Source organism: Xenopus laevis, chromosome 3L, assembly GCF_017654675.1.
Source record: "Xenopus laevis strain J_2021 chromosome 3L, Xenopus_laevis_v10.1, whole genome shotgun sequence".
NCBI classification, from domain to species: Eukaryota; Metazoa; Chordata; class Amphibia; order Anura; family Pipidae; genus Xenopus; species Xenopus laevis.
Window position 1 is genome coordinate 114438336 of NC_054375.1, and position 26439 is coordinate 114464774.

At 39.4% G+C, this 26439-nt stretch overlaps 1 protein-coding gene across 1 annotated transcript in view; it reads left to right on the plus strand.

Moving 5' to 3' along the window:
* anpep.L (alanyl aminopeptidase, membrane L homeolog) overlaps nt 1-19960 on the plus strand; it is a 42756-nt gene extending 22796 nt beyond the window's left edge. Inside the window, 20 exon segments of the mRNA NM_001095122.1 lie at nt 44-876; nt 2132-2274; nt 3073-3203; nt 4304-4433; nt 4618-4772; nt 5331-5444; nt 6223-6366; nt 6459-6524; nt 6618-6683; nt 7516-7691; nt 8996-9069; nt 9588-9721; nt 12727-12782; nt 13263-13410; nt 14609-14700; nt 15825-15935; nt 16374-16541; nt 16815-16955; nt 17880-17961; nt 19043-19960. Of these exon segments, the coding sequence (NP_001088591.1) occupies nt 272-876; nt 2132-2274; nt 3073-3203; nt 4304-4433; nt 4618-4772; nt 5331-5444; nt 6223-6366; nt 6459-6524; nt 6618-6683; nt 7516-7691; nt 8996-9069; nt 9588-9721; nt 12727-12782; nt 13263-13410; nt 14609-14700; nt 15825-15935; nt 16374-16541; nt 16815-16955; nt 17880-17961; nt 19043-19198 (2892 nt within the window). The 5' untranslated portion in view covers nt 44-271 and the 3' untranslated portion in view covers nt 19199-19960.
* Nucleotides 19961-26439: the final 6479 nt, after the last annotated feature.

A 26439-nucleotide genomic window follows, 5' to 3' on the forward strand; every position in this document is an offset into this window, starting at 1 on the left:
CCTTATCTTTAGTTACTAATCACCATTTCATTTTCCCTTACAGGAAAAGCAGCCCTTTTAGATTGAACAGCAAAGACTGTCAGCATGCATGGTTGATGCTAAAGATCCAGAAAGATACAGTTTTTTGCCAGTTTTCAACCTTTGGACCGACCAGTTAATGTTTCACTAATTACAGTGCACTTGTACGACCCTCTAGCCCTATCTTCTGAGGTGAGGAGATATAAAGAGACGAAGCAGAAGTTATTTTGTTGCTTCTCATTCTGACGGCACCATGGGCAAGGGATTTTATGTCAGCAAGCTTGTATTAGCTGTTGGCATCATATTCACGGTGGCTGCCGTGTCTACTATCATAGCCCTTGCAGTCGTTTACTCTCAAGAAAGGGCCAAAAATAATGATGTTGCTAAGCCACCTGAAGAAACAACTACAACATCGAGCACCAGCACATCAACAGCCACCACTGTTCAGTCCAATGATCCTTGGAACAAGTACCGGCTTCCAACAACCTTGAAGCCAATTCATTATGATGTTGAGCTTCAGCCATACTTGGAGAAAAATGCAGCTGGGCTTTATGTGTTCCATGGCAAAAGTTCTGCCTTCTTCCTATGCAACACAGCCACTGACCTCATCTTGATCCACAGCAACAAACTCAACCACACCAAATTTAATAACTTTGATGCCAAATTAATGGAAGGCACCAAGGAAGTAGCTCTGAAGGGCACATTCTTCCAGAAAGACAAGCAGTTCTTAGTGGTACAGGTTGCGGAGAGTCTGCAGGCTGGGAAAGAGTATAGCCTTTACACAGAGTTTATTGGAGAGCTGGCCGATGACCTGGCTGGATTTTACAGAAGCGAATATGTAGAAGACAATGTAACCAAGTAAGACTATCGACAGTATATTATGTTCCTGTAGTGGTACCTACTGACTTTAATACTTTTATAAGTTAACATAATACTTAGAGCATATATGAATCTGGAGTATGTTCCAATCTAAAATTATCATTGCATATAAGTATTTATTAATTCCACTGTTTTAACTGTTCATTGTTTGTATGTAAAAAAAAACATATATTATAGATAAGCAATCTCTCCCAAAAGCTATCAGACAGGTTTTAAACATGTAAAACGGGGAGTTTCTCTGCGATTCAAATGGAACACATTGATCTCAATGGAAAAGAGTTTTCTATTTCAATAGAGTGACATCGTAGAAAGGGGTGACCCAGCTGAGCTAAATGATCCATCTGAACAGTGGGCTGCCCAGAAGGCTCTGTTTGATTTCTGTGACACATTTCAATACAAACACAATACAGATAGATGATCAAGCCTATGGTCTTTTAGTGCCTGATAAAATTTTCATAGCTGTCCGTCAGATATCAAGCTGATTTTTGGCAAGATATAGGACAGGCCAGCTGTCAGAAGGACCAACAGACATGGGCTAGTAAGCTGCTTACTTAGTCTAGAAGGACCAAGTCAACAGGTTTTATTGGCCTTTTTACGGCCAGAATTAGTTTGACCTCTTTATCTTCTTCTTACTGGTGTTCTTAGTTCCTGCAACATCGAGGAACATAGTTTTACACAGGTAAGGAAGGTGCAAGACATGGAGTCATATCTATTAAAACAAGAGAACTACATTTAATAAATGTGACTCCATGACATACACCTTCCTTATTTGTGTAGCCCCATGTTCCTTTAATAGCTTGTTTCAGTTTAAGTGCTAACATCTTTCTAAAGAGAGATTTTTAGAAAAAGATGAAGTAAATCTTTGTTATACAGTAATAGCTTTTTACAATAGCTTTGTGCCCCCTTTAAATGGATTGACTGTGTCTTTAACATGTATAAAAATATTGGCATACACACAGGGCTAGAGCTAGAGGTAGGCAACAGAGATGGCTATGTAGGGTGCAGATGAATATGGGGTGCAACCTGGCGTGTGAACAGATAGCTAACCAGCAAGAACTTTATGGGAATTTTACCAAAGACTTTTATGGTGTAACTTTACCTTTAAAGGTGTAGGCAGTTAGTGGAATTTAGTAAGTTCAGAAAACACCAAGTAAAAACAATGCATTTTCATACTGTACATTATGAAGGCTAATAATGACTCCTAATTGCAGCTAATTTGTGCTTTTGGTGACAGGATCATTGCAACAACTCAGATGCAGGCTCCTGATGCGAGGAAAGCCTTCCCCTGCTTTGATGAGCCAGCAATGAAAGCTACTTTCAGCATCACTCTGAAGTACAAGAAACCTTACAAGGCCATGTCAAACATGCGAGATATAGGTACGTCTATAAATTGCGCCAAATTACTCGAATCCAGTGTGTAAAGGAACACACTACCATACACTAACTAAATGGTGTTGTTATCCACTTAATAAATATAGAATAAAAGGGGCTCACCTATGTGCAAATCCAATATTAATGTAAATTTACACTCACTAGTCAACAACATTTTCTTTCACTGAAGTCACCTACGGGTGTGTTGGTACGGTCCACCAATCATTGTATCCAATAAAGAAGAATATAGTCATTTTAGTGAATAAGCGTAGTCTGAGTGCATTTGCGCCTGGCGAAGTGCAGCGATTCGCCCTTTAGTAAATCTGCCCCTATGACGCAGGAACTTTAAGTAAGAATTTATATATGATCCTCCCTATTCCAATCATATATTTAGATACTCATAAGCTATAAACTTTATCAGTCCAGTAACCCATAGCACCAGACAGACATGAATGAGAAGCAGAAGCAGTCGTTCAAGTCTCTCCATAGCTGGCTTGGTTCCAGCAACACATGAATATTGTTGTAATAATCTATCTGCTTATGGGCTCACTCACACCACTCAGTGACACACCTAATTATTTGTAGTTTATGAAACACAATCTGAAGGAGCACACTGGGATAGATGCAATGGTATGTGGGGCAGGAGATGTGCATTGATTATTTTCTTAAATGTTTGCTTCAGAGACACAGAGATACCCCAAATCTGTCTCCTTACGCTCATCACTCTTGAGCTTTTTCTTTGTTCCACCCATCAAAGTTGAATTCATGCTCATAGCTATTACTTAATTATTTTGCTTGTTTTAGAAACCAAAACTGAGGGAGACTGGATGATCACAAAGTTTGACAAAACTCCAAAGATGTCCACATACCTGGTGGCATTCATAGTGTCAGAATTTGAGTCAATTGGTAATGATGGCAATGATACCGTTACTGGGGTACGTCTTTGTTATTTTTGAACCATATCTCTTTTTCTTCAGACCAGCCTACTTCTCATGTACAGAAAGTAGCTATCACTGGCACATTCGTTAATGGGATTCTATCATTGGAAAACTGCTCAAGCAGACTTCTTCATGGGAATCCATTTTTCAGAAGAGCAAACAGATTTTTTTTATGTTTAATTCTGAAATCTGACATGGGGCTAGACAGTTGTTTGTTTCCCAGGTGCCTTGTTTCTTCAGTCATGTGACTTGCTGATAAATTTCAGTGACTCTTTATTGCTGCACTGTAAATTGGAGTGGTGTCACCCCCTCCCTTTGCCCCCTCCCAGCAGCCTATCATTAGAACAATGGAAAGGTAACCAGTTACCAGCTCCCTGACACTGGATAATAGCTCAGTGAGAGATATGAGAATAGTACTCAATAGTAAAAATCCAAGTCTTGCTGCAACTCCTCCAGTTACATTGAGTAGGAGAAACAATAGGCTGTCAGAAAGCAGTTCCATCATGACATGCTTGCTCTTTCTGAAAGCACATGATCAGGCACAATGTACTGAGATGGCACCTACAAACCAATATTACAACTCAAAAAATACACTTGTTGGTTCAAAAATAAAAGTTTACATGGTAGAGTGAATTATTTGCAGGGTAAATTGAGTAAAAAGATTAATAAAAAAAAAAAAATACACCATAAAACTACACCATAAAAATCATGACACAATCCCTTTTATTTGACAATACTTATATGTGATGTGTCTTAGAGTTTTATACCGTGCCCACATTTATATAATCTATTTATTAATGACTTGGAAAGGGAAACTAAAAGCAACAAATCTATGTTTAATGCCCATACAAAACTATGCAAATACATTTATTCTCATACAAGTAAGGTACTAAAAAGAGCAAAGCCATAGCTTTTTTAGAAGGTATGGTCAAATGGAGGTTTAAATTAGCAAGCATTTATTCCTTTTCATTTAAGCAAGAAGGTTGTAAATGTGAACATCAACAGAGGAAGAACAAGAGTAGAACAATGTTTGTGCAATAATGTGTTTTGTTTTCATATGTTCTGCAGGAAATGTAAAAATAAGCTTTGTTCTATAGGTAAAGATCTGGGGTCGTAAAAAAGCCATCGTTGATGAGAAGCAAGGGGAATACGCACTCAGTGTTACAAAGCCAATCCTTGATTTTTTTGAGAAATATTATCGTACCCCCTACCCTCTACCAAAATCAGGTTTGTATTGTGACATGTTGTATAATAAAAATCTAGCCAAGGAACGGCAAAGCCAAGAGAGTGTGTGTGTGTGTTTGATTGCTGTTGCTCTGTGCAGTAGATATAATTTACAGTTATTCCTTTAGAAAAAGATACATTTTATCGTTTACTGAAGATATTTAAATCCATTAATTTATTCCTTCAGATCAGGTAGCACTGCCGGATTTTAGTGCAGGAGCCATGGAAAACTGGGGACTGGTGACATACAGAGAGACAGCCCTGCTATTCGACGAAAATGTATCATCCATTGGAAATAAGGAGAGAGTAGTCACAGTAGTAGCCCATGAGCTTGCCCATCAGGTAATGCATTCTGCTCTCTGTTTTTACATAAATAAGTCCATGCAACAAAACTGGCTTTAGAATTTCTTATTCTGATTTTGAAACAACCCAGATAAATGATTATGCTATAAAACGATGCATTAGCATACACAGGGGATGTTGAGACACAATTGTAGCATGACATATGGTTATCCTGTAGCTTATATTGTCATATAAAATATTTCACAATTGGGTGCATGTTTCGCTGGCTCAAAAAAACTAAAAAAGCCTTTCTTGTGACCTATGGTAGTGGGATGATTCATTATGCAAAAAAAAAGTTTTGGGAAGGTATCCAATAACAATCCTTCTTTATGTGGAACTGTTTTCAGACGGTAATCCCATCAAATAGTATTGGTCAGCTGAAAACACCTATTAAAGAAGAGCTAAATGTCTCATTAGACCCAGCCATTCAGCTAACAGGTTGGATAATAGAATCTACTGAGTATCAGTCAGTCTTGAGGGCCTTAGGATTTTTTCCTGTGTGAAACATAAATTATGCCATTTTGCCAGTTTGATTGACTTACATGATCTACTTCACAGTGGTTTGGAAATCTGGTGACCATAAGATGGTGGAATGATCTATGGCTGAATGAAGGGTTTGCCTCCTATGTCGAATATTTGGGTGCTGACGAAGCTGAACCTGATTGGAACATAGTAAGTTCTGTTATACATTAGGCACCACATTTCTAGCCAAGGGGTAGGCAAGAACAAAACTGAATTTCTTACTAATCCTTATAAAACCAAAAACCCTTTTTCCCCTTACTCCTGGAGTGGAATAATTTACTGTCCCTTGTTAAAGCATGGCTAATGTCCCCTTAGTTTGCTTATTGTGGTAACTGCATCTATGGACAAATATGGAATCCACAGCCTGCACAGATAATTAATAATAAGTACAGATTCATGTTTTAGACAACACCGGTCTGTCAGCAGCCACAGAGAAAAGCATCTGCATAATTGAATTCCATGTGGTTTTTATTTTGTTCTGACAGCTGTAGCAAAGCAGAAACAGTCACCATATAATTTTCCAGCCTGTCTCTCTTTGTTCTCCTAAGCAGAAATGCACATATAATAAAGAATCTCTTTGGCAGAAGTATAGAGTCAGAGCAACAGCCTCCCAATATATTTGTTTGTGGATCAGCTAGACATCTACTGGGTGGTTATAACGATCAGCTCAGAGATGGTCTGCCAAAAGGAAGATATTGGCAATGCTGCTATCATGAAAAAAAAAAATATATATATATTCCTCAGCAGAGCACTCTGGGCATTTTTTTTGGTCATAAACTCTTTTTTAAAATGAGATGCAATGAGTTCTAATCCAGTTTTATTCCTGCCCATTCGTAAAACTTATGTCTTTGATTTTGTTTTCTTTTAGTCATACACCTAACTAGCACAGAGCCATCTGATTCCTTTTCTGTTTATTCCTGTTTAACAGAAAGACTTGATAGTACTAAATGACGTGCACAGAGTCATGGCTGTCGATGCATTGGCTTCCTCCCATCCACTCACATCGAAGGAAGAAGAAGTGAACTCACCCTCTGAAATTAGTGCGCTTTTTGACTCCATTGCTTACAGCAAGGTAAGATATGCCTATTTTCATGCCCTCTTTTTAGTAAGGCAATAACGAGGTGGGATCAGAAAATCCATATCACGTTTCTCCTTTTTCTCTAGGGTGCCTCTGTCATCAGAATGTTGTCTGAATTTCTTACAGAGCCTCTGTTTGTTAATGGACTGGCGGTATGTTTCAGACAGTTAGAATGAATCACATAACCTCATCTGGCAAATACGTTCTCAATGGCAAAATAATAATAATAATATTTATTTTTTCAGAGTTACCTTAAAGGTTTTGAATACGACAACACTGTATATAGTGATCTTTGGACACATCTGCAAATGGTAAGCATAACATAAAAAAACAAGCACTGAACCAGAAACAGGTAGAAACCTAAATGGCAGGGAAAAAAGATTGCCCGGGGTTATACCAGTGAGCACTCTTCCAGCTTCTTCTTTCTTCAAATTTCCTGCGGAAGACGCGTGCACAGTTGAACGTAATATCCGACTTTTTAGTTAAAGTTTGGCTTTTCGCTCTACAAAGAAAGAAGAAGATGGAAGAGGATCGCTCCGTGGTGCTCACTGGAATAACCCCGGGCCGGTGCAGTTTTCTGCTGATAGGAGCACTGGCCCGGGGGTTTTAGGTAAGTAAATACAATCACTTGGGGGTGCCTAACATTTGGCACCCCCAAGTGCACAAAGACTTTCCTTCTCCTGTAAGGTATGAAGATTCAAATTACCAAAAGAACCCCCTCCCCAAGTGCAAGATGGATTTCCGTCTTGGAAAATCATGTAAATATTAAATAAACCCAATAGGCTAGTTTTGCTTCTAATAAGGATTTATTATATTTTAGTTTGGGTCAAGTACAAGATACTGTTTTATTATTACAGAGAAAAGGGAAACATTTATAAAAATCTGGATTATTTGGATAAAATGGAGTCTATGGGAGATGGCCTCGCTTTAGTTAATAACTCTGAATAGCGTGTTTCTGCATAACGGATTCTATACCTGTACCACAATATCTGGGGGACTTGAGGTTACCTATGTGCTAAAACTTCAGACATGTAAACTGCTTGGGATGTGATATGTGGTATTCAGCAGTTAGAAATCAGTTCCAAGTAATAATAATGGTGTAAAGGTTTATACAAAATGAATAATGAATGATTTCCTTAACAGGCTGTAGATAATCAGACTGCAGTGCAACTTCCATTGCCCATCAAAGACATCATGGATACATGGGTCCTACAAATGGGATTCCCAGTGGTGAAAATAGACACAGCAACTGGAATTGTCACCCAGAAACACTTCCTTCTGGATCCTGACTCAGTGGTCACACGCCCATCACCATTTGAGTATGGACAGAGATCATTTGAAAATTTGCCAATTTATCAATAGCTCCAATGCATATTTTCACAGAGGGTATTTAGTAACTGGTGAACTAGCATTATAAAGATAGAGCACCACGTCTGCATGTCATGATTAACATCAAACCATCTTGCATATGTCTTGCATATGTCATTTCTTTATGGTGTAAATTCTCCAGCATATTTTCCCTACTGCCATTGTATGGGGAGTATATGCTAAAGTATTTACACAGAAAATTTATGCCAGGAAAATTTCAGCACATTGCACTTGTAGTGACGTAAATACCATTTTAAGCAAAAATGTAACTCCACCACAAAAATACATCTGGTGAGGGGTTAGGCGAGCAGAACATTTGCGGTTTAGTAAATATGCCCCCAGGATGAATGGAAATGCACTGTGCATTTTAATGTTCATGTGATCAAAAATGCTTTCGCTAGATTGTATATACTGATTGAAACTAAATGAGAGTAATCAGTTTTTGCAGATTACAATATTTTAATTAAAGTGGCAGTTATTTCCCACAGATATTATAATTCATATGGTTATTCCCTCTATGGCACCCAAGTAGCTTCCTGTAAGGGGTAGGGGATGATAGTTCCCTCCCAGGATATCTATGAATGGAAGATAAGGAAGGTAAAGAGACTTGAAGAAAGTAAAAGAATAGCAATTGTACATTCATCTATTCAATGCAAAGAAGAATGAAAAAGTAGATCTTTTTAGCTTCCTTGAACTTGATGAGAATTTTGTCATCACTGAAGCAAGAATAGCAATGACCTGGCACAATAACCATTGCCATGATTATATGATATCAATCAGTGGCTTAACAAGATGTTACTAGGCCCCACAGCAAAATTAATTTAGAGCTCCAAAAGTTTGAGCTCAGCTAACCAATTCTGCCAAGATTTATTGAAATCGGTCACTAATTAGGACCTTGCGGGGCATTTTACATTCCTGGGCCCCCCTGAAACCTCTGTAGTTATTCCCCTGCTATCACATACTTGTTCCTGGAAATATATGTGTCATTTAGGAAGACCTCTTGATATCTCTGAAAATGCATCAGTTCTGTCATGCTTTATGGCTGTAATTCCACTTATTAGGCCACTGGCACAAATGGTACTTTCCATTTCTCCTGAATGGGAGCCTCCTAGGCATATAGGTGAGAAAATGTCATTTTGTAAAAACCCTCTCTATGCATGTTTGGTTGGCTACCTTTAGGCATTAACTTTGGTTATATAAAATCAGTTTTCTAATGTGTATTTCACGACTAATGTTTGGCTAACTTATTTTTCAGTTACAAATGGATTGTACCAATAAGTTTTCAAATATCCGGCAAAAATGACCACATATGGCTACAAAAAGAATCAGGTTGGTACTGAAAGAAGTAGCTTGAGGGTGCCCTTCTTCCAGTCAGCCCTCCAGCCTTTAGCTTTCAAGGGATTCTTGTATTTGTAGTTCATCGACAGGGACTGCTAGTACGCTCATAGTGTATACATTCTGAGTATGTTCCAGTGGATACTCACTCACTGCCCATGTGCCATCTTCCTCCTTGAACCACTGTCACACTGTAATTTAGAGGCTGAATAAAAATGTTCAAATGGGTAACAGTAACTCGTACATGGTAAAATGATAGTGTTCCTTTGAGACACACTGAAGCACAGGCACCAAAACTTAGTCTGCAAGATCTATATGGTCTGGACTTGCTGTGCCAAGAAATTAATTCATTTTAATTACTAGAACTTTAGTGAAATTCAGAAATGAACTACTGCTACTTTCTAACTGAGCTGGGAACTACTGATAATACCTAACTAGCACAGTCTGCTTGTATGGAAGACTAAACAGAATAACATAGCCTCTCTCTCTCTTGATTTCTTTCACTTTTTTAGACACTGTTGATAAGTTTAAAATAACCGGAAATGACTGGCTTCTGGTTAACCTAAACGTCATTGGATATTACAGAGTAAACTATGATGACAATAACTGGAACCGCCTACTAAACCAGCTACAAAGCGATCATAAAGTAAGTAACTTGCAAGAAACAGAGAATAACAGGGGCACAGCTGAATCCAGCAGATCACCTTAAAGGGGAACTATCATGATAACTAAGATTTCATACAAGCTTCATCTCGTAGACACTCTCGCAATGTGATCTAAGATTCTGTACAGTTTCTGCATTCATCAAGTTAATCTTCATGATACCCTTCTAAGTTATGTCTCTCTATAAGCTGGTTTTTAAAACACAGTTTTAACTGTCCTAGAAAAAAACGACTTTGGCTCCTATGTATAAAGAGACTGATTGTTTGTAAACCATAAAGAATTTTTTTTTTTTAAAGGAAATTTTTTTATTGTTTCAGCAACAAAAAAAATCAGAACAAAAAATAATAAACAAATTTCAGTTGTGATTGGTTATAATAGCTGCAAATTATGATGGTGCAGATACAGCATCATGTCTACAGCTGTTTCTGTTAACAGCAGGTATTAGTGCCTATGAGGAAATAAGGCTATAAAGCAAAGAGGTGTAGGTCATGTGTGTCAAGGTCGCACCAGGCCCCCCACACTTTGTCAAATTTATCTGGTGCCCCTCATGTTTTATACGTCAATTTAATTAGAGGAAGAGCTCCGTCTATCAGACGTCTCCAGAAGGGTATGGTAGGAGGGTTATTTCCCATCCAGTGCATAATGACTGTTTTTTTGGCATAGAACATAAGGGAGCGAAACCGAGTTCTGGCCACGTTGGTTGGTATTAGAGCATCAATCACTCCCAGGAGGCATACCACAGAGTCGACTATCTGTGGGTGCCCAGTTCGGTGGCTAAGTTCTCCTTTTCCTTGGTCCAGAATAACTGCACCGGGGGGCAGATCCAGATTATATGGATAAAACTAGCACCTGGAAGTTTACATCGAGGACACAGATCGTCTTGTACTTTCCCAATTTTTTTCAGTTTAAGAGGGGTTATGTATACTTGGTGGAGAACCTTATTTTGTATCAGTATGTCCCTTATCGAGATTAGGAAGCTGTAGGCTGTTTCTATTGCCTCTTCCCACTGCTCTTAGTTAAGGTCAGGAATGGCCTGAGTCCATAGGAGGTTAGCTCTATCAAAGGGGGGTTTGACCGTTACTGGTATATTCTAGACAGTAGTTTGTCAGGGGAGGGGTGATGGAGAGTGTTCTCGATATTGGCCAAGGACATTGTTGGGGTAAGTGTGTGGAACTGTGCCTGAAAGGCGTGCCTGATCTGTAAGTACCTATAGAGTTGGATTTGTTGACCGAGAAGCCGCTGTTGTAGTTCATGGAATGTGGGGAACTGCTCATTTGGAACTAGGTCAGACAGCCTTTTTAGGCCTAGGGGTGTCCAGTACCCGAAATCAGGCAGGTCATGCAGATGAGGGAGTAGTGAGTTGCCCCACAGGGGAAGGTTGGGCAACAGGTGTGGTGCCTGGTGGCCCAGAAGTTTTAGTGCCATTGACCATACTTTGTGCGGGGTGGTGAGAGTGCTTGGCAAAGTCGTCATGTCGGAAGAATGCCTGTAGGGGTAGGTACCAAGGCCCTCAATCGAGTGGAGGATGGAGGCTTGAAGGATCATGTTGGAATTATAGGGGTTGGGAGAGAAACACCATTGCAGGTAGTAGATCTGGGAGGCCAGCTAATAGTGATAAAAGTGTGGGAAGGCAAGTCCCCTTTTAATAATAGTCTTTTCCAGGACATACATGGGGTCTTCTTGGCCCAAATGAATGGAAGTATAATTTTGTTAAATTTCCTAAAGAAGGAATGGGGAATGGTGAATGGAGTGTTATAGAAAATGTACAGAAGTTTAGGTAAGTAGATCATTTTGATGATATTTACACGTTTTTGTGGTGGAAGTGTTTTCCCTAGTTAAGGCTGCTTCAGCCTGACACACTTGCTCATATGTATCTATGGATGGGGCATTAAAGTGTAACTGTTTGGTCTCTAGCAGTCTTGTTCCTGCTTTTTCAACTCCTTCTTTGGTAGCTTTCCTAGTTTGGGCAATGAGCGTTATAAGAGAGCCCCGGGTGGCGGCCTTAGAGGCTTCCCACACCATGTTTTGTGAGGTAGATCCTGAGTTTAGTTCCCAATATTCTTGGTAAGTTTTTTTGTGAGGTTCGGCTATGTCTGGGTTCCATAGCCAAAGAAGACTTAGGCAGAGCTTGTTTGGAGGTAGGGGGAGCCGCTGTAGCATCATTTGTAGGGGGAATGATCGGATAGAGACTGTGGTAGGTAGGAGATTTGCTGAACCAGAGTGATAAAGAATTTTTAATTGATTTATTTCTTTACTACTTTCTATGAGATGAAGCTTGTATTATATTTTTTTTTTCATGATAGTAGATAGGAGTGACACTCCTTTAAGGGGAAACAGCTGCCATATATATGCTGCCATACAGAGTGCGTATCTCTATTAACTAAACTTCATGTTTTTAACTCTGCCTCTACACCAGCAAGGCCTTTCACAATGTAAGCTTTAGATACTGACTAAAAGTTATAGTTGTACTAGTGATGTGATATACAGGGCTAATACTACTATAAAGCAAAGTGAGACCCATTTTTCAGGGGCCACTCATGCATTAAGAATTTCAGTTTGGCTCTCCAAATGACAGAGAGTGCAGCAGCAAGTCCATCTCTTTTTTATGACTACTGCTACACTATGATTCTTGCCCTGGTGTGGCAGTATGCATTTTGGCATTGAAATCAACTCTGTATGCCTGCACCTGGGTAAATACTGTGTCTTGGTGCAGGCACAACAATAAGCTGATTGGAGCATAAGGACTGATTCTTGGCTTGCGTTTATCCTCCTGGTGTGGCAGTAGCCTTAAGCTGGTAAAGAGGCAGCCTGGTAGATGCAGCGTTGCTAAGTAGGAAGTTAAAAGTTTCTGTCAGCTGGCGATAATATCTCTGACGATCTGACGATTTTCAGTGGGAGACTGTCACCAGCTTTGATGTATATGTGATTGTAATATGTTTTTAACAAGAGAAAACCTTTCAATTAACTATTTTTCATATTGTGTCTCAGTTAGTTCCTGTTATTAACCGTGCTCAGATCATTGATGATGCCTTTAACTTAGCCAGGTGAGTATGTCTCCTGTGACATGTCTGTCTCTGGTATTTCTCCTGCTTTTAAGCTGTGCCTTTTCTTATAAATGCTGCCTGAGCAAATAATGCAAGTGGAAAGTTTTTACTAAAATCCCACAAGTGGCCACACTACAGCCAGCCTTCTAGGTAACCAACTGATTGGTCATATACCATGATGGGCAAATACTCCATTTTTTCAACAGATGCACTGGGGACTGAGCATGCAGGATATTATGTTATGTTGTTTGAATCTCCTGCCCATTTACCCAGTTTTTATTTTTTTACTGAACTGTTCCTTTAAGGGCACTATCTCTATATACTGCTAATAAAAATAAATAAAGAATGCATTTGTTTTGCATTTGGTATCTGTGCTGTAATGTATAAACTTTATTCAAGGAAAGATAACTGAAAGATAATTATTAAACTATAATTGGAATATAGACGCACTCTTATTAACTTTTATGCTTTATGTTTCAGGGCAAAACAACTAGGCATAACAAAAGCACTGGATACCACAAAATATATCTCAGCAGACAGAGAGTATATGCCATGGCAAGCAGCACTGAGTGGTCTGAGTTACTTTACACAGATGTTTGATCGCACAGAAGTTTTTGGATCAATGAAGGTCAGAACCCACAATCATGCTTTTCATGTTTGCTTATTGTCCCACCTGTGCTACATCAGCTTTTTCCCAAGTCGGAGCATATTTATAAAGGAAAAAATAAAAGCTGCGTGGTGAAAACTTCTGACTTCTGAAATCCGGCCAGGCTGTGCACAAAGCTGACGGTCTGGTTTAAAACTGAGCAGGTGACAACCCTAGTCTGCGTAGGTCATTGTTATAGCCCAGGGGCCAAAACCCAATTATGTCCATTACCTGGGTGGCCAAAGAGAGAAATATCTGCTCTTCAGTGATATAGGAGGGAGGATTAAGTGATAATTGAAACCATTCTTCAATTGCGCTATATTTTAATATTTGAAAAAAATAACAAAACTGCAGTTATGCCTAATCATTGGTGTAAATAGTCCCACCAAACAAACTCAAACATTCAAAGATAAAGCTATTACCCGCAGCAGGCAAAGAGACTGCTTCCTCTGTTATTATGCCTTTAATAGTGATGGGCGAATTTATTCGCCAGGCGCGAATTCGCGGCGAATTTGCGCGATTCGCCGCCAGCGAATAAATTTGCGGCAAAAATTCGCCGGCGTCAAAATTTTTTTTTCTAAAAAACGGACGCCAGCGTCAAAAACGAGACGCCGGCGCCGTTTTGAGAATTTTTCGCCGTTTCGCAAATTTCGCACGAAATTCGCGAATTTTTCGGCGAAGCGAAACGGCGCAAATTCGCCCATCACTAGCCTTTAACTCTATTTACCCAGGAAGCATTGCCTTCTGTGGGAGTATGTAATAAATGATGAAAAGTTTGCTACAGGTCTAGTCGTCAACGAATCTGCAGGTAGCATTTACTGTTCACCAAACATCTAAATACTTGATATGGGTTACTGCACCTGGGAAAATATTGTGCCTGGGGGGGTTAATGTGTTTGTTTTTTTAAAACGGATATCCTGAATATATGTTTTATTGAAAGTACACAGTGAAGACTTTAACCCCTACATGTAATAAATGGCATTATGTTTGACCTGGTGCAATAACCAATAACGACACTAATAGGTGTCAAGTAAACTTGCTGATTGGTTGCTAAGGATTACTGCACCTGGTCAATCTTAATGCCTTTTAATACATAACCCACTAAGAACTTTACCTGTCCCCCCAAAAAACATTAACTTCCATCAATCAAATAACAATCTCTCCTTTTTTATCTTTACAGAAATACATGAAAAAGCAAGTCATTCCACTATTTGAACATTTTAAGAATGTGACATCCAACTGGACAATACGGCCATTATCTCTAACTGATCAGTAAGTTTGGATCATGTCTTGGTTGCAATGTTCAGTAATAATATGACCATGAAGCCAGATTCAGTCCATTTATATTGTAGTTGTGTATATAATTAGAAGGGTGAGGGTGCAGGTGAACTAGCTTAATATAATAAAGTATTTCTAACAGGGATGTTTATCCTGTGGACTTGTATTCATTTTGGCTGCCAATGGAATGTTAGGAGCTGTATTTTTATGTAAATACTAACAACATCTGTTATATTATATATAAGTATAATAAAGTACCCCCTATTGTAAAAGATAAAGATAGAAGTAATGGCAGACTATGTCCTTTTACATGAAGTTCCAAGGTAACTTAGAATATCCTGATAATCTACAATTGAATATTTCTATTTATAAGATATATTCTAATATATAGAATATATTGTGCCCCCTAATGGTTAGGGGGCACAAAATAAATGCTGTTGCCGCTATAAAATTGGTTTAAACCACAGAAGTCATTTTTCAGCTAATGTTTGCTGAAAGGGCACCTATCATAGTAATAATCTTTCCCCCAGCGAGGTATCCGCTGATACTAAATGGTCCTAGTGAGAGAGAGCAGATCAAAGATTTTTTTAGAACTGGTTTGGGTGAGTTAAAGGAAACATATAGGATAAATTAAAAAAACCCTAGGCAATAATGTATACTATATGGCGGGGGTTTTACTTTTGGCTGTAAATTAATATTGTCCATAAAAATTGACCCTTAACTAGAGCTCCCCATAGATGTTCTCTGGTCCCTGTCTGTGTTTTAAATGAGGGGTGGATGTGCCCTAACGGTCACTATCAGAAACACAGATGGAGGAGGACAGCCAATCACAGCCCTGCAGTCACCAAGCAAAGGCAGGCTTCAGTTCCCTATCAGGTCCTGCTAGCTGCTGATTCCCGCTGGCTCCCGTGCACAGCCTGAGAAAGGAGGCAGCAGGAAGTGGAATAAATGGGAGGAACTAGTATGGTTTTTGCAGACATTTTCAATAAAGTAACCAGAAACACAACTTTTTCAAGCACATTCCTTCTATATCTAAAAGAGTAAAATGAACTGGTACATTCTTGTTGTTTACATAATATGTCTCCTTTTATTTTTGCTGATAATATTCCTTTTTTCAGGTACTGTGAAATAAATACTCTCAGCACTGCGTGTAGCTATGACGTAGAGGAGTGCTTAGAGTTTGCCTCTAAACTCTTCAATGCCTGGATGGTCCCCCCTTTCACAAACAAGTAAGGATGCTTCCCATAAAAAACGAGTTACGCCTTTTCAACATTTGAAAAGTTCTGTTCTGCCTACTACAGGAGGCCAAGGAAATTACTTAGGTGCTTTCTTTTAGTGCAGGACAGGGATTATAAAAACTGGATTACAAAATCACCTTTGCAAATTAACTGCGCATCCAAATCCTAATATAGAGGTTATAGAAAAGATACTGTAAGGATATAACAACAGTGCATTTCTCCAAGCTTTTATGCCATAAGTGAGAGTGCCTAAAAGAAATGTTTCCTCAGGTTTTTATCAATCACATAGATCAGTGGCTATGAATCCAGATCTTTAAATCTATCAAGTGAGATGGCTGAATACGAAATGCTGGACGTGGCCCTTCTGTGCATTGCATGTTAATTATCACAGCTTCTCTGTCTAACTCACATTTCTCATTTCTTTGAAAGCATCCATCCAAATCTGAGGACAAATGTTTACTGCACTGCTGTAGCACAGGGAGGCGAAGAAGAGTGGAATTTTCTGTGGGACAGATTTCAGGAAACCGATATTGCACAAGAAGCAGACAAATTGAGAGCAGCTCTAGCCTGCAGCAAGGAGCCCTGGATCCTCAACAGGTAGGTATTGGAATATATATATATATATATATATATATATATATATATATATATATATATATATATATATATATATATATTTTTATCCTTGAGAAAGAGCACAGTTGGTGTTCGAAACATAAGATTTTTTTCAATAAATCTTGACTTCAATAAGATTTGTATTCAACTAATACGATCATAGGGTTTACTAACCATGCAGTCTAAACCGAATATTTCAGAAGCCTCTGAAACAGAATTAGATCTGCTTTAGTAACTTTTTACTGTTTGTTACAGGCTACTGGAATACTCACTGGATTCAACGAAGATTCGCAGACAGGACGCTGTCTCCACCATCAGCAGTGTTGTAAATAACCCGATAGGACAAAGTCTTGCCTGGGACTTTGTTAGAGCCAATTGGAAGACACTGTATTCTATGTAAGTATGGTCTCTGCTATAGGGTAGGGATCTGCAATATTGCTACGGGTAAAAGCTGTCAGAGGACAAGCTGGGAAATTTATCTCCCAATATTCATTTTACACATAAAACATAGAGTAAATAATGAAACTCTCTTAATTATTTACCTTTAAATGCCTGAGTTTAATCAGTGGTTATAATTGATACAATAGTTGCTAATATTCCACAGACAATGCTGCTGAGAAATGTATCAACTAATATAGCAAATTATAACAGTTCAGAATCTGCACCTTAATCACTGAGCTGCCAGTCTCCAACACCAGAGACAGGAACATTCAACTTTGGAAAGATAGTCAAAAATGAAAAAAAATATATATAGTATTTAGATATGGTGTGTCATTGTTGAAGGAGCACTTATCAGGCAAGTGTGTATGTGTCTGTGAGCAGCGTATACATTATATGACTGCTATATGCTTTCTCGGACACAGAAGCCCTGTGCAATATAAATTCTGCCTCCACTGTGTTATCTGACCTTCTCAAAGCAATATCTTTTATTACTAATGGAATTACAGAAGGCAACATGGGGCAATCCAAATCCCACACAGCGTCACACAGCGTTGGTTGCTATAACTAAGAAGGTTTTTGGGCAGCAATATACCCTCAGAATATCAGCAACCAGAATAATTAAAACTGGTTTAGTGCTTTAAATGTGCAATTTGTCTGATTGGTCTCACTACCCACTGACACAAAACTACGCCAAATCATCAAGCCCATGTTAAATGCAGGCTCCATTTCCTTTGGGACAGGAACATTATCTATGGTATATGCAACAAGTCTTTAAAAAACATACTGTATGTGTAAACATAACATTTAACTACCAATAACACTATAAATGTAAACAGACTTATACACATGAGCAATAATTCTTCTATTTGCTACAATCAGGTTTGGAGAGTCCTCTTTCTCTTTTGGGAACTTGATTGAGAGGGTGTCACGGAGATTCTCTACTGATTTTGAATTGGAGCAGGTGAGTGCTCATAAATGCTTTGTCTGGGTCACTTGTTACCATTAAAGCACTTAAATGCAATTCTTTATACTTCTGATTGAATGTACCAGATATGTAGGAAAACACTTTTATATGTGGCTGCAACTTAATAAATCCTGTTTCTTGGAGACGTAGCACAATAAATGGCTCAATCCTGGCACTGATGGGCCAATGACCTAACCACTATGAATATTAACACATTATCTTTTTTATGATATTATTAGTATTTTAGAGGCAGTGACAGCTTTCCTCATGTAGCTCATCTCTCAGTTTTGAAGAAAGTATGCCATCCCCAGGAATTTGCCACCCTAGGCCCAGGCCTTTGTGGCCTGCCCACAAATCCAGGCCTGCCCCTATTTGTCAGTATGTGACATCACAGCAGAGGCATATAAGAGAAATACTCATAATTTTACTCTGTTGTCGAGATACAATGAAAAAGCACATGACCAATAAAAATAGTTGCAGAGCAAGAGCCACTTGCTTGCCAATAAATAATCAGCAGGGCATCTACTGTATGCCCCTAACCCAACAATCAGATCATAATAAGGGTCTGTACAGATGCACAAAAGAACCAGTGGGGTTCTTGGGATTATAAAGGTGCCCATGACCATGTATCAGTTACACACTATGGGTTTGGTTCCATAACCAGTCTTTGGGGGTTGAGATGGCTGCTAAGATTGCACAGTTACAGGCAGAAAGGTAAATCACTTAGACCCCTGGAATTACTTGGACATTTGGGGCAATGTCCGACATGGAGATTTATCGCCCACAGTAAATTGGCACTACTGTGGGTGACAAATCTGCAGTAGCGGCAATCACAAGGCAACTTCAGAAATTTTACCATTGAATTATTGCCAGTGGAGAAGCATTTTTGGCAGATTTGCTGCCCACGGTAGTGCCAATTTTTCTTACTAAAATAAAAACACTATAATATGATTGCTAACTATAGGATAGCGTTAAGTAGAGTAATAAGGGATATTATGAGCTTAAGGTTTAAAAGTGCAACAAGAAAGCTGTCAATATTATTGCACTCCTTATGAGTTCTACTTTACTCTTTCTCTAGCTAATGCAGTTCAAGAATGACAACCAGAATCCTGGCTTTGGAACAGCATCACAGGCCCTGGAACAATCCATTGAAAAAACCAAAGCAAACAGGAACTGGGTAAATGAGAACAAAGCAGCAGTAAAGAAATGGTTTGAAGATGCAATACTGCCTTAAAGAAGCCCCTGTGAAAGCCAAGGTTCCAAGCCTGCTTTGCCCCTGTTGGAATGGTTTCATCTCTCCAATAGGTTCTCACACTGTGAGCCAGATGCCTTAACTCCTGACATGCTGCGTGTATGTGATATACCTTGCCCAGTTCTGCCACATGCTACTTTTGCACATACCTATATTCCCATATTCATGGGCTTCTATGAATGAACTTTCACTAGAGATTGAGAAGCTAATATACTAATATACAATCAGATAGGAAAGGCTTTAATCAACAACAGCAAGAAATTTGCTATGCTGCTCAGGGTTTCAATTATTATATTTTGCCTTAAAAAGGTCCATGTCCAGTTGCAAGCCTTCAGCTTCTGCATATGACCACTGCCAACTTCTCTAAAAGTCAGTAGTTTACAGCAGCTGGAAATCCTAAATTTCCCTTGAATTGCCTTAAAATAACATCGCACATCTTTTCACCCCCAACTTTCTTAATTTGACTTATAGTCGCTATCCCTTCCCATTCTAATTAATAAGTAGACACTATAACTGGCTTAAACACTCCTATCTACGTGAATAACAAAATGCCATGTATGACAATAATCCTTAAAGAGGCAGATATCTTGGAACATTTATTTATAGTTTTCCAAAATCTTTTTGTATATAATAAAGTATAGACTTTTCATACAATGCTAAATTATGTACCTGGGAAATGGAATCAAATGTCCATATCTTGTTGTTCAAAATCTAAGAAATAAAAATGGATATGGAGAAAAGAAAGTGTTTTTGAAATGCAAATAATTGTATTATAGTGTTTCAGAAGCCATAATCACCAAAGGGACCATCAGGTCAGGTGGCTATACATGAGTTCATGATGGGGATTTCTGATTGGTCATAGGTGGAGGGTGATTTTTTGGTTTGGGTAGACTAAGTCTAACGTTACATCCACAGTTTCTTCACCTGTGGTTTTCCACTGGAAGAGTAACAGCTGATTCAGTCCCACATTATAAGCAGGGCTAATGATTACATTAAAGCATGTTTATTGGTCTACTTTCACATAGGGATATGTTAAATTTAATTTATGGGAGATCTTATACATAGAAAGCATAATAGCTGCCCCTTTACTGCAGTTTCAAAGTAACACAGTATAACAGTAGACGAGGTTGAGAAAAAAAACTTGCATTCAACCATCAACCCAAAATTTGTGTGTAAGTGAAAGTAGCAGAACTGATCTGTTAGCTGATCCAGAGGAAGGTAAATTGACTTGATATAATAGTTGCTAGTATTCCTCATATACTGCTAAGAAATGTTTTAACTAATTGTATCAACTAAATGTAGCAAATTGTAACAGTTCAGAATCTGCTCTTGGATCACTGAGCTGCCAGACTGAAACACCAGAGACATGAAAATTAAATTTAAAACTTCAACGTTGGGAAAATGGTAAAAGATAGAAAGCAGCTGAATAAAGTATTTTTTTATGGTGAACAATCTGAAAATAACTCACTCAAAAAAGTGTTTGGAAGGTGAACAACCTCTTTAAGGAAACAGTCACCAATATCCAATCACGATGGCTCCATTGAACTATTCAGGTAGGTGTTGGCTGAAACTCACACAGTAAAACCCCGTGCCCCTCCCCCAGACAAGCTCAAATAGTCAAAGGATTTTTATTTTTCTTCGAATTTTTAAAAAAATTTTTAGGCAAACAGGTTAGCCTTAAGGAAAATCCGCCTATATGATTGGTCTACATATTACCTCTTAGCAACATGCACTGAGTGCCTCTCAGCTTGCTATAGCGAACTGTATCACACTGTATTTTGTGTCCACAGAAGCAACTTTGAATTGGTCAGTAAGGTCAATATTGACTGGATATTATGCCATTCCCAGTAACCAGTAGCAGAAATACTGTGCAACTGCCTGTACCATACATGGGGTGAGCACAGGGAACTGTGTTTAGTAAGTAGGGTGGCGGTTACTGGTTCAGGTACCAGTTTTCATCCTTATTGGTTAGGGCAAGGCCAGACGTCGTGCTTTTGCAGCGTTTTTACGTTGCGTTTTTAAAAAAGAACAGCCAGGCATAAATAAGCATAAACTGCACTACCACTGAAACTAATGGAAAACGCACTATGGCAATTCACACAGGGCGCTTGCAAGCTGAAATCCGCCACAGGACGACCAGTATTGGCGTTTTTTAGTAGAAACGGCAATACGTCAAGAATCTACCAAATCAATAGACTCTATGGGATCATCACGTTTGAAACCACAATTTGCGTAAATACACAGCGTATTTTAAATATGGCGTCCAAATTCTCAGTGAGAACAATGAAAACAATGAGAAGTGCATGTTGGGAAAAGAATCCTACGTGCTAAAAAACACATGAAAAACGCATGTTCTTTTTTAAAAACACAACATAAAAACGCTGCAAATACGCCACGTCTGGCCTTGCCCTAAATTGTATAAGTCAATACAAGGTTGTCCTTATTGTGTAAATCTGTGTATTCATGCTTCTCGACAGGCTGCAATCCCTGTCTCAGAGTGCAAGAATTCCAAGTAAATATAGATAGTACGCAGAGAGCTCACTTTGTCTTTAAAACTTCATGTCTTTATTTGCAGAAAATTGTGCACTAAATGTTTCGTGTCATCAGCCTTCATCAGGTGCATATAGTACAATGATACAGCAAGCTAACATTTAAATCCTCGCCTCACCAACAATTATCACCCTCTCCATAGTGTGTCCAGGTCAATCCATAACTATAAGAACAATCAGTACTGCCATCTTGTGGCCTACTTCTCAATTACACCATCATAAGGCAGATATTTTGTTGTATCAATTCTGTATCATACATACAATTGGTATATAAAGTATAAAATATATACATGTGTGCTTGTTAGTAATAAAGGATCATATCAAAAGGTATTCAGTCAATTATAACAATACGGCACATTAGTCCATAAAGGGTCCAGGATAAGTCTGAAAAAAGGCATTATGTTATAAAAAAACATTTATAGCTCATTGCTTCATTCATTCCACGAGGGTCAACCGTGTCCATTTTATGTATCCACCTTACCTCAGTTTGTAAATGGAGGCGTTTTCTGTCCCCACCTTACTGGGGGATACGTACTTCTTCTAAGACATCTTAATGTTGTTGAGTTATGTTTTTGTGAATAAAAGTGTTTGCCAACTGGTGTATAGGTTTTCTTATTTTCTGGGTCATAGATAGAAATGGAATATTTGTGCTCTCTAATCCTAATTTTGACCTGTCTTGAAGTTTGTCCGACATACATTTTTCCACAAGGGCATTTCAGTGCATATACCACTGAGTTGCAGGTGTGATGTGCCTTAATAGGGATCTTGTATCCCTTCAGTGGGTGTTCAATCGCATTTACCTTGATGATAGAACTACAACTCCCACAACCTTGGCAGGGGAACATACCATATTTGGGAGTACTCAAAAATCTTGTTCAAGTGACAGTCTCTTGTATGTCAGTCTTCACTAGTTTATCAGCCACATTTTTGCCCCTTTTATATGAAAATAATGGAATGGATTTGCAATGTTTCCCTACCACAGGGTCTTTTTGTACAATCAACCAATGAAGTAAAACATTTTTTTAAATTTTTTACTTAGTGGTCCAAATTAGCTCACAAATGGGATTTTTTTCCACCTGTGTTTCAGCCTTTGTACCTGCTTTTTCCTGTCCCTCTTAAGAATCTCATATCTTACTTTACACAAAGCTCCGTAATCATAGCCTTTATCCACAAATGTGGTAATAAATCTATTGGCACTGTATAAGTACATTGCATTACTGGAGACTATACGCCTCACACATAGGAATTGGCACTTAGGGATGCCCCTTTTTGTGTTAGGCATATGATAACTATCAGGTCTTAAGATATTATTTCTTTCAGCAGGTTTTGAATATAGGTCTGTAATTACTTTTCCATTTATATTAGAGACCTGTACATCCAGGTAGTGGATGCTTGTTTTATCAAATTCAGCTGGGAATTTTATGGAGCTATGTTGAAAGTTAATGTATGAATTGTAGTAGTTCGGCTTCCCCTGATTTCCAAATGATGAATATATCATCCACATATCTGAAATAGCAGTCAATGTGGTTTTTAAACAATGGAATTTGCAATATCATACTTTGTTCCAGTGTGTCCATAAAGATGTCAGCGTAGCTGGGCGCTAAATTACTCCCCATCAGGGTACCCTGGACCTGTATAAAAAAATCCTTGCCAAATCTGAAATAGTTATGTTTCAGGACCAGTGTCAGTAATTCCAATAAAAAGAAAATCATAGAATGTGAGATGTTGGTTTGCAACAGTGCTTCCTCAACACAGTGGGGCTCATTTATCAACACTGGGCAAATTTGCCCATGGGCAGTTACCTATAGCAACCAATCAGTGATTAGCTTTTTGAAACCAGCTGCAAGTAGAACAATGGATGCAACAGTCTGATTGGTTGCCATGGGTTACTGCCCATGGGCAAATTTGCCCAATGTTGATAAATGAGCCTCAGTGTATCTCTTCCTCATGGGGAATTGACATATAGAGGGACTGGACATCGATGCTACATAGTATCCAGTCTGGGGAAAGTTGGCCAATGTCTTGCAATCTACACAAAAAATCTGTTGTATCCCATAAGCATTGGGGGATAAGTTTAACTATATCCTGCAAATATGAATTCATGAATTGTGACAGTGGCTGTAAAACTGAACCTACCCAGGACACTATAGGTCTGCCAGGTTGATGTTCCAAGACCTTGGATGCTGTACTTAACATAAAGATGTTTTAAATTGAAGCTGGACTGAGCAATTCGTGATCTATTTGGTGTGCACTCAGTGGCATAACTAGATGTTGCTGGGCCCCACAGCAAATAAATTTTAGGGCCCCCAACATATCCAGTGTTTGTCCTGTTTTACCAATATATGTTCAAATTGCTCATCAATGAGAGCCTCATGGGGCCCCCTGTACATCCTGGGCCCCCCTGCAGCCGCAGGGTCTGCTTCCTCTGTAGTTACGCCCCTGTGTGCGCTGCAACAATTTGGATTTTGTGACTTCACTGTCTCCCTTAGCGACAGACTCAGGGCAGCAGGTAAGCCAATTATTTGTTACCGGTAAATATCGGGAAAGCCAGAGGGTGGTTGGACTCAGTGGCGTAACTTCGGATGCCAGGGCCCCCCTGCAAAAAAAAATTCAGGGCCCCCTCTGCACATATATAATAGTGGGAGAATTTCATGTATAATACCCCCAGAACTCATAGAAGGACGGTACAGTGGCAATTCCATGTATAAATGGCACAATTGCAAATTTGCACATTAAGGCAAGGAAATGGGTTAAAGGACCACAAGGCAGTGCAATAAATGTGATTTGTATCCTTACCGCCCTACATTCTTTGTATGCTGATAGTCTGGTAGAAGGGGGAGGAGGGGGGAATCTGCAGGGAATGAGCATCTGTCCTGCCTGTCTGGCTTGCTTCCCTCCACATGTTATTGAACTACAACTCCCAGCACCAACACCCGGAGAGCTACAACCTTGGCCCAGGGCTAGTGGGGAGAGAGAAGAACCTGCTTCTGGAACTTTAATGTCAGGCCGATGGTAAAACAGAGTGAGTTTATTGCCTGTGACGTGGAGTTTAGAAACTGTTTTTTTTTCCAAGCTGCACAGGATTATCGGGAATTTAAAGTGCCTATAAGGGACAGCGGGTTGAGCTGTAAAAAATCGGACGGTTGAGAGGTATGCGGGTATCCCCATACTACTGAGGAAGCAGGCCCCGTCCGGGCCCCCTGTACTCCCGGGCCCCCCCCGCGGCTGCGGGGTCTGCTTCCTCGGTAGTTACGCCACTGGTTGGACTCATTTTGAGGTTTCAGCGCAGGGCCCAGGGCCAAGTGCACCTGGGCGATGTGAATTGAATGGTTAGATCCAGAGGCTGCCATAAGTTTAATTTAATTTGGGATAAACCTGCAGATTAATAAATATAGATACCCGTTAAGGGTGCTAGGCGTATATATGCACAAATTATGGCCACACACACAGCATGTATTACAGGCAGGCCCGGACTGGCAATCTGTGGTCTCTGGCAAATGCCAGAGGGGCTGCTGTAAGGTGCCATAGAAAGTCAGTATTTAGCGGGCTGTTTGGGCCTCTGTGTGGGCTGGTTGGGCCTCTATTAGGGATGTAGCGAACGTCGGAAAAAAAGTTCGCGAACATATTCGCGAACTTGCGCAAAAATGCGAGCGGTTCGCGAACGGTTCGCGAACCCCATAGACTTCAATGGGAAGGCGAACTTTAACATCTAGAAAAGACATTTCTGGCCAGAAAAATGATTTTAAAGTTGTTTAAAGGGTGCAACGACCTGGACAGTGGCATGCCAGAGGGGGATCAAGGGCAAAAATGTATCTGAAAAATCTGCCTGTGTGTGCTTGGAAGAGATAGTGTAGGGGGAGAGCTGTTAGTGATTTCAGGGACAGATGATAGTAAGTTTGCTGGCTAGTAATCTGCTTGATACTGCTCTGTATTGGAGGGACAGAAGTCTGCAGGGATTTGAGGGACATTTTAGCTTAGGTAGCTTTGCTGGCTAGTAATCTACTGTTCTCTTTAAACAACTGCCATACGTTGACCTTGTAGGCATTGTTTGCCCAGTTTTTTTGGACGCAGCCACTGAAGCACAGTTGCCAGAAAAAATATGCCATATAAATGCTGAAAATAGTCATTTTTCGCCATACGTTGACCTTGTAGACATTGTTTGCCCAGTTTTTTTGGACGCAGCCACTGAAGCACAGTTGCCAGAAAAAATATGCCATATAAATGCTGAAAATAGTAATTTTTCGCCATACGTTGACCTTGTAGACATTGTTTGCCCAGTTTTTTTGGTTGCAGCCACTGAAGCACAGTTGCCAGAAAAAATATGCCACATAAATGCTGAAAATAGTCATTTTTTGCCATATACGTTGAGTCAACGTATGGCAAAAAATGACTATTTTCAGCATTTATATGGCATATTTTTTCTGGCCTCTGTGCTTCAGTGGCTGTGGCCAAAAAAACTGGGCAAACAATGCCTACAAGGTCAACGTCGTTGACCTTGTAGGCATTGTTTGCCCAGTTTTTTTGGCCACAGCCACTGAAGCACAGAGGCCAGAAAAAATATGCCATATAAATGCTGAAAATAGTCATTTTTTTGGTCGCAGCCACTGAAGCACAGTTGCCAGAAAAATTATGCCATATAAATGCTGAAAATATAAATTTTTTTGGTTGCAGCCA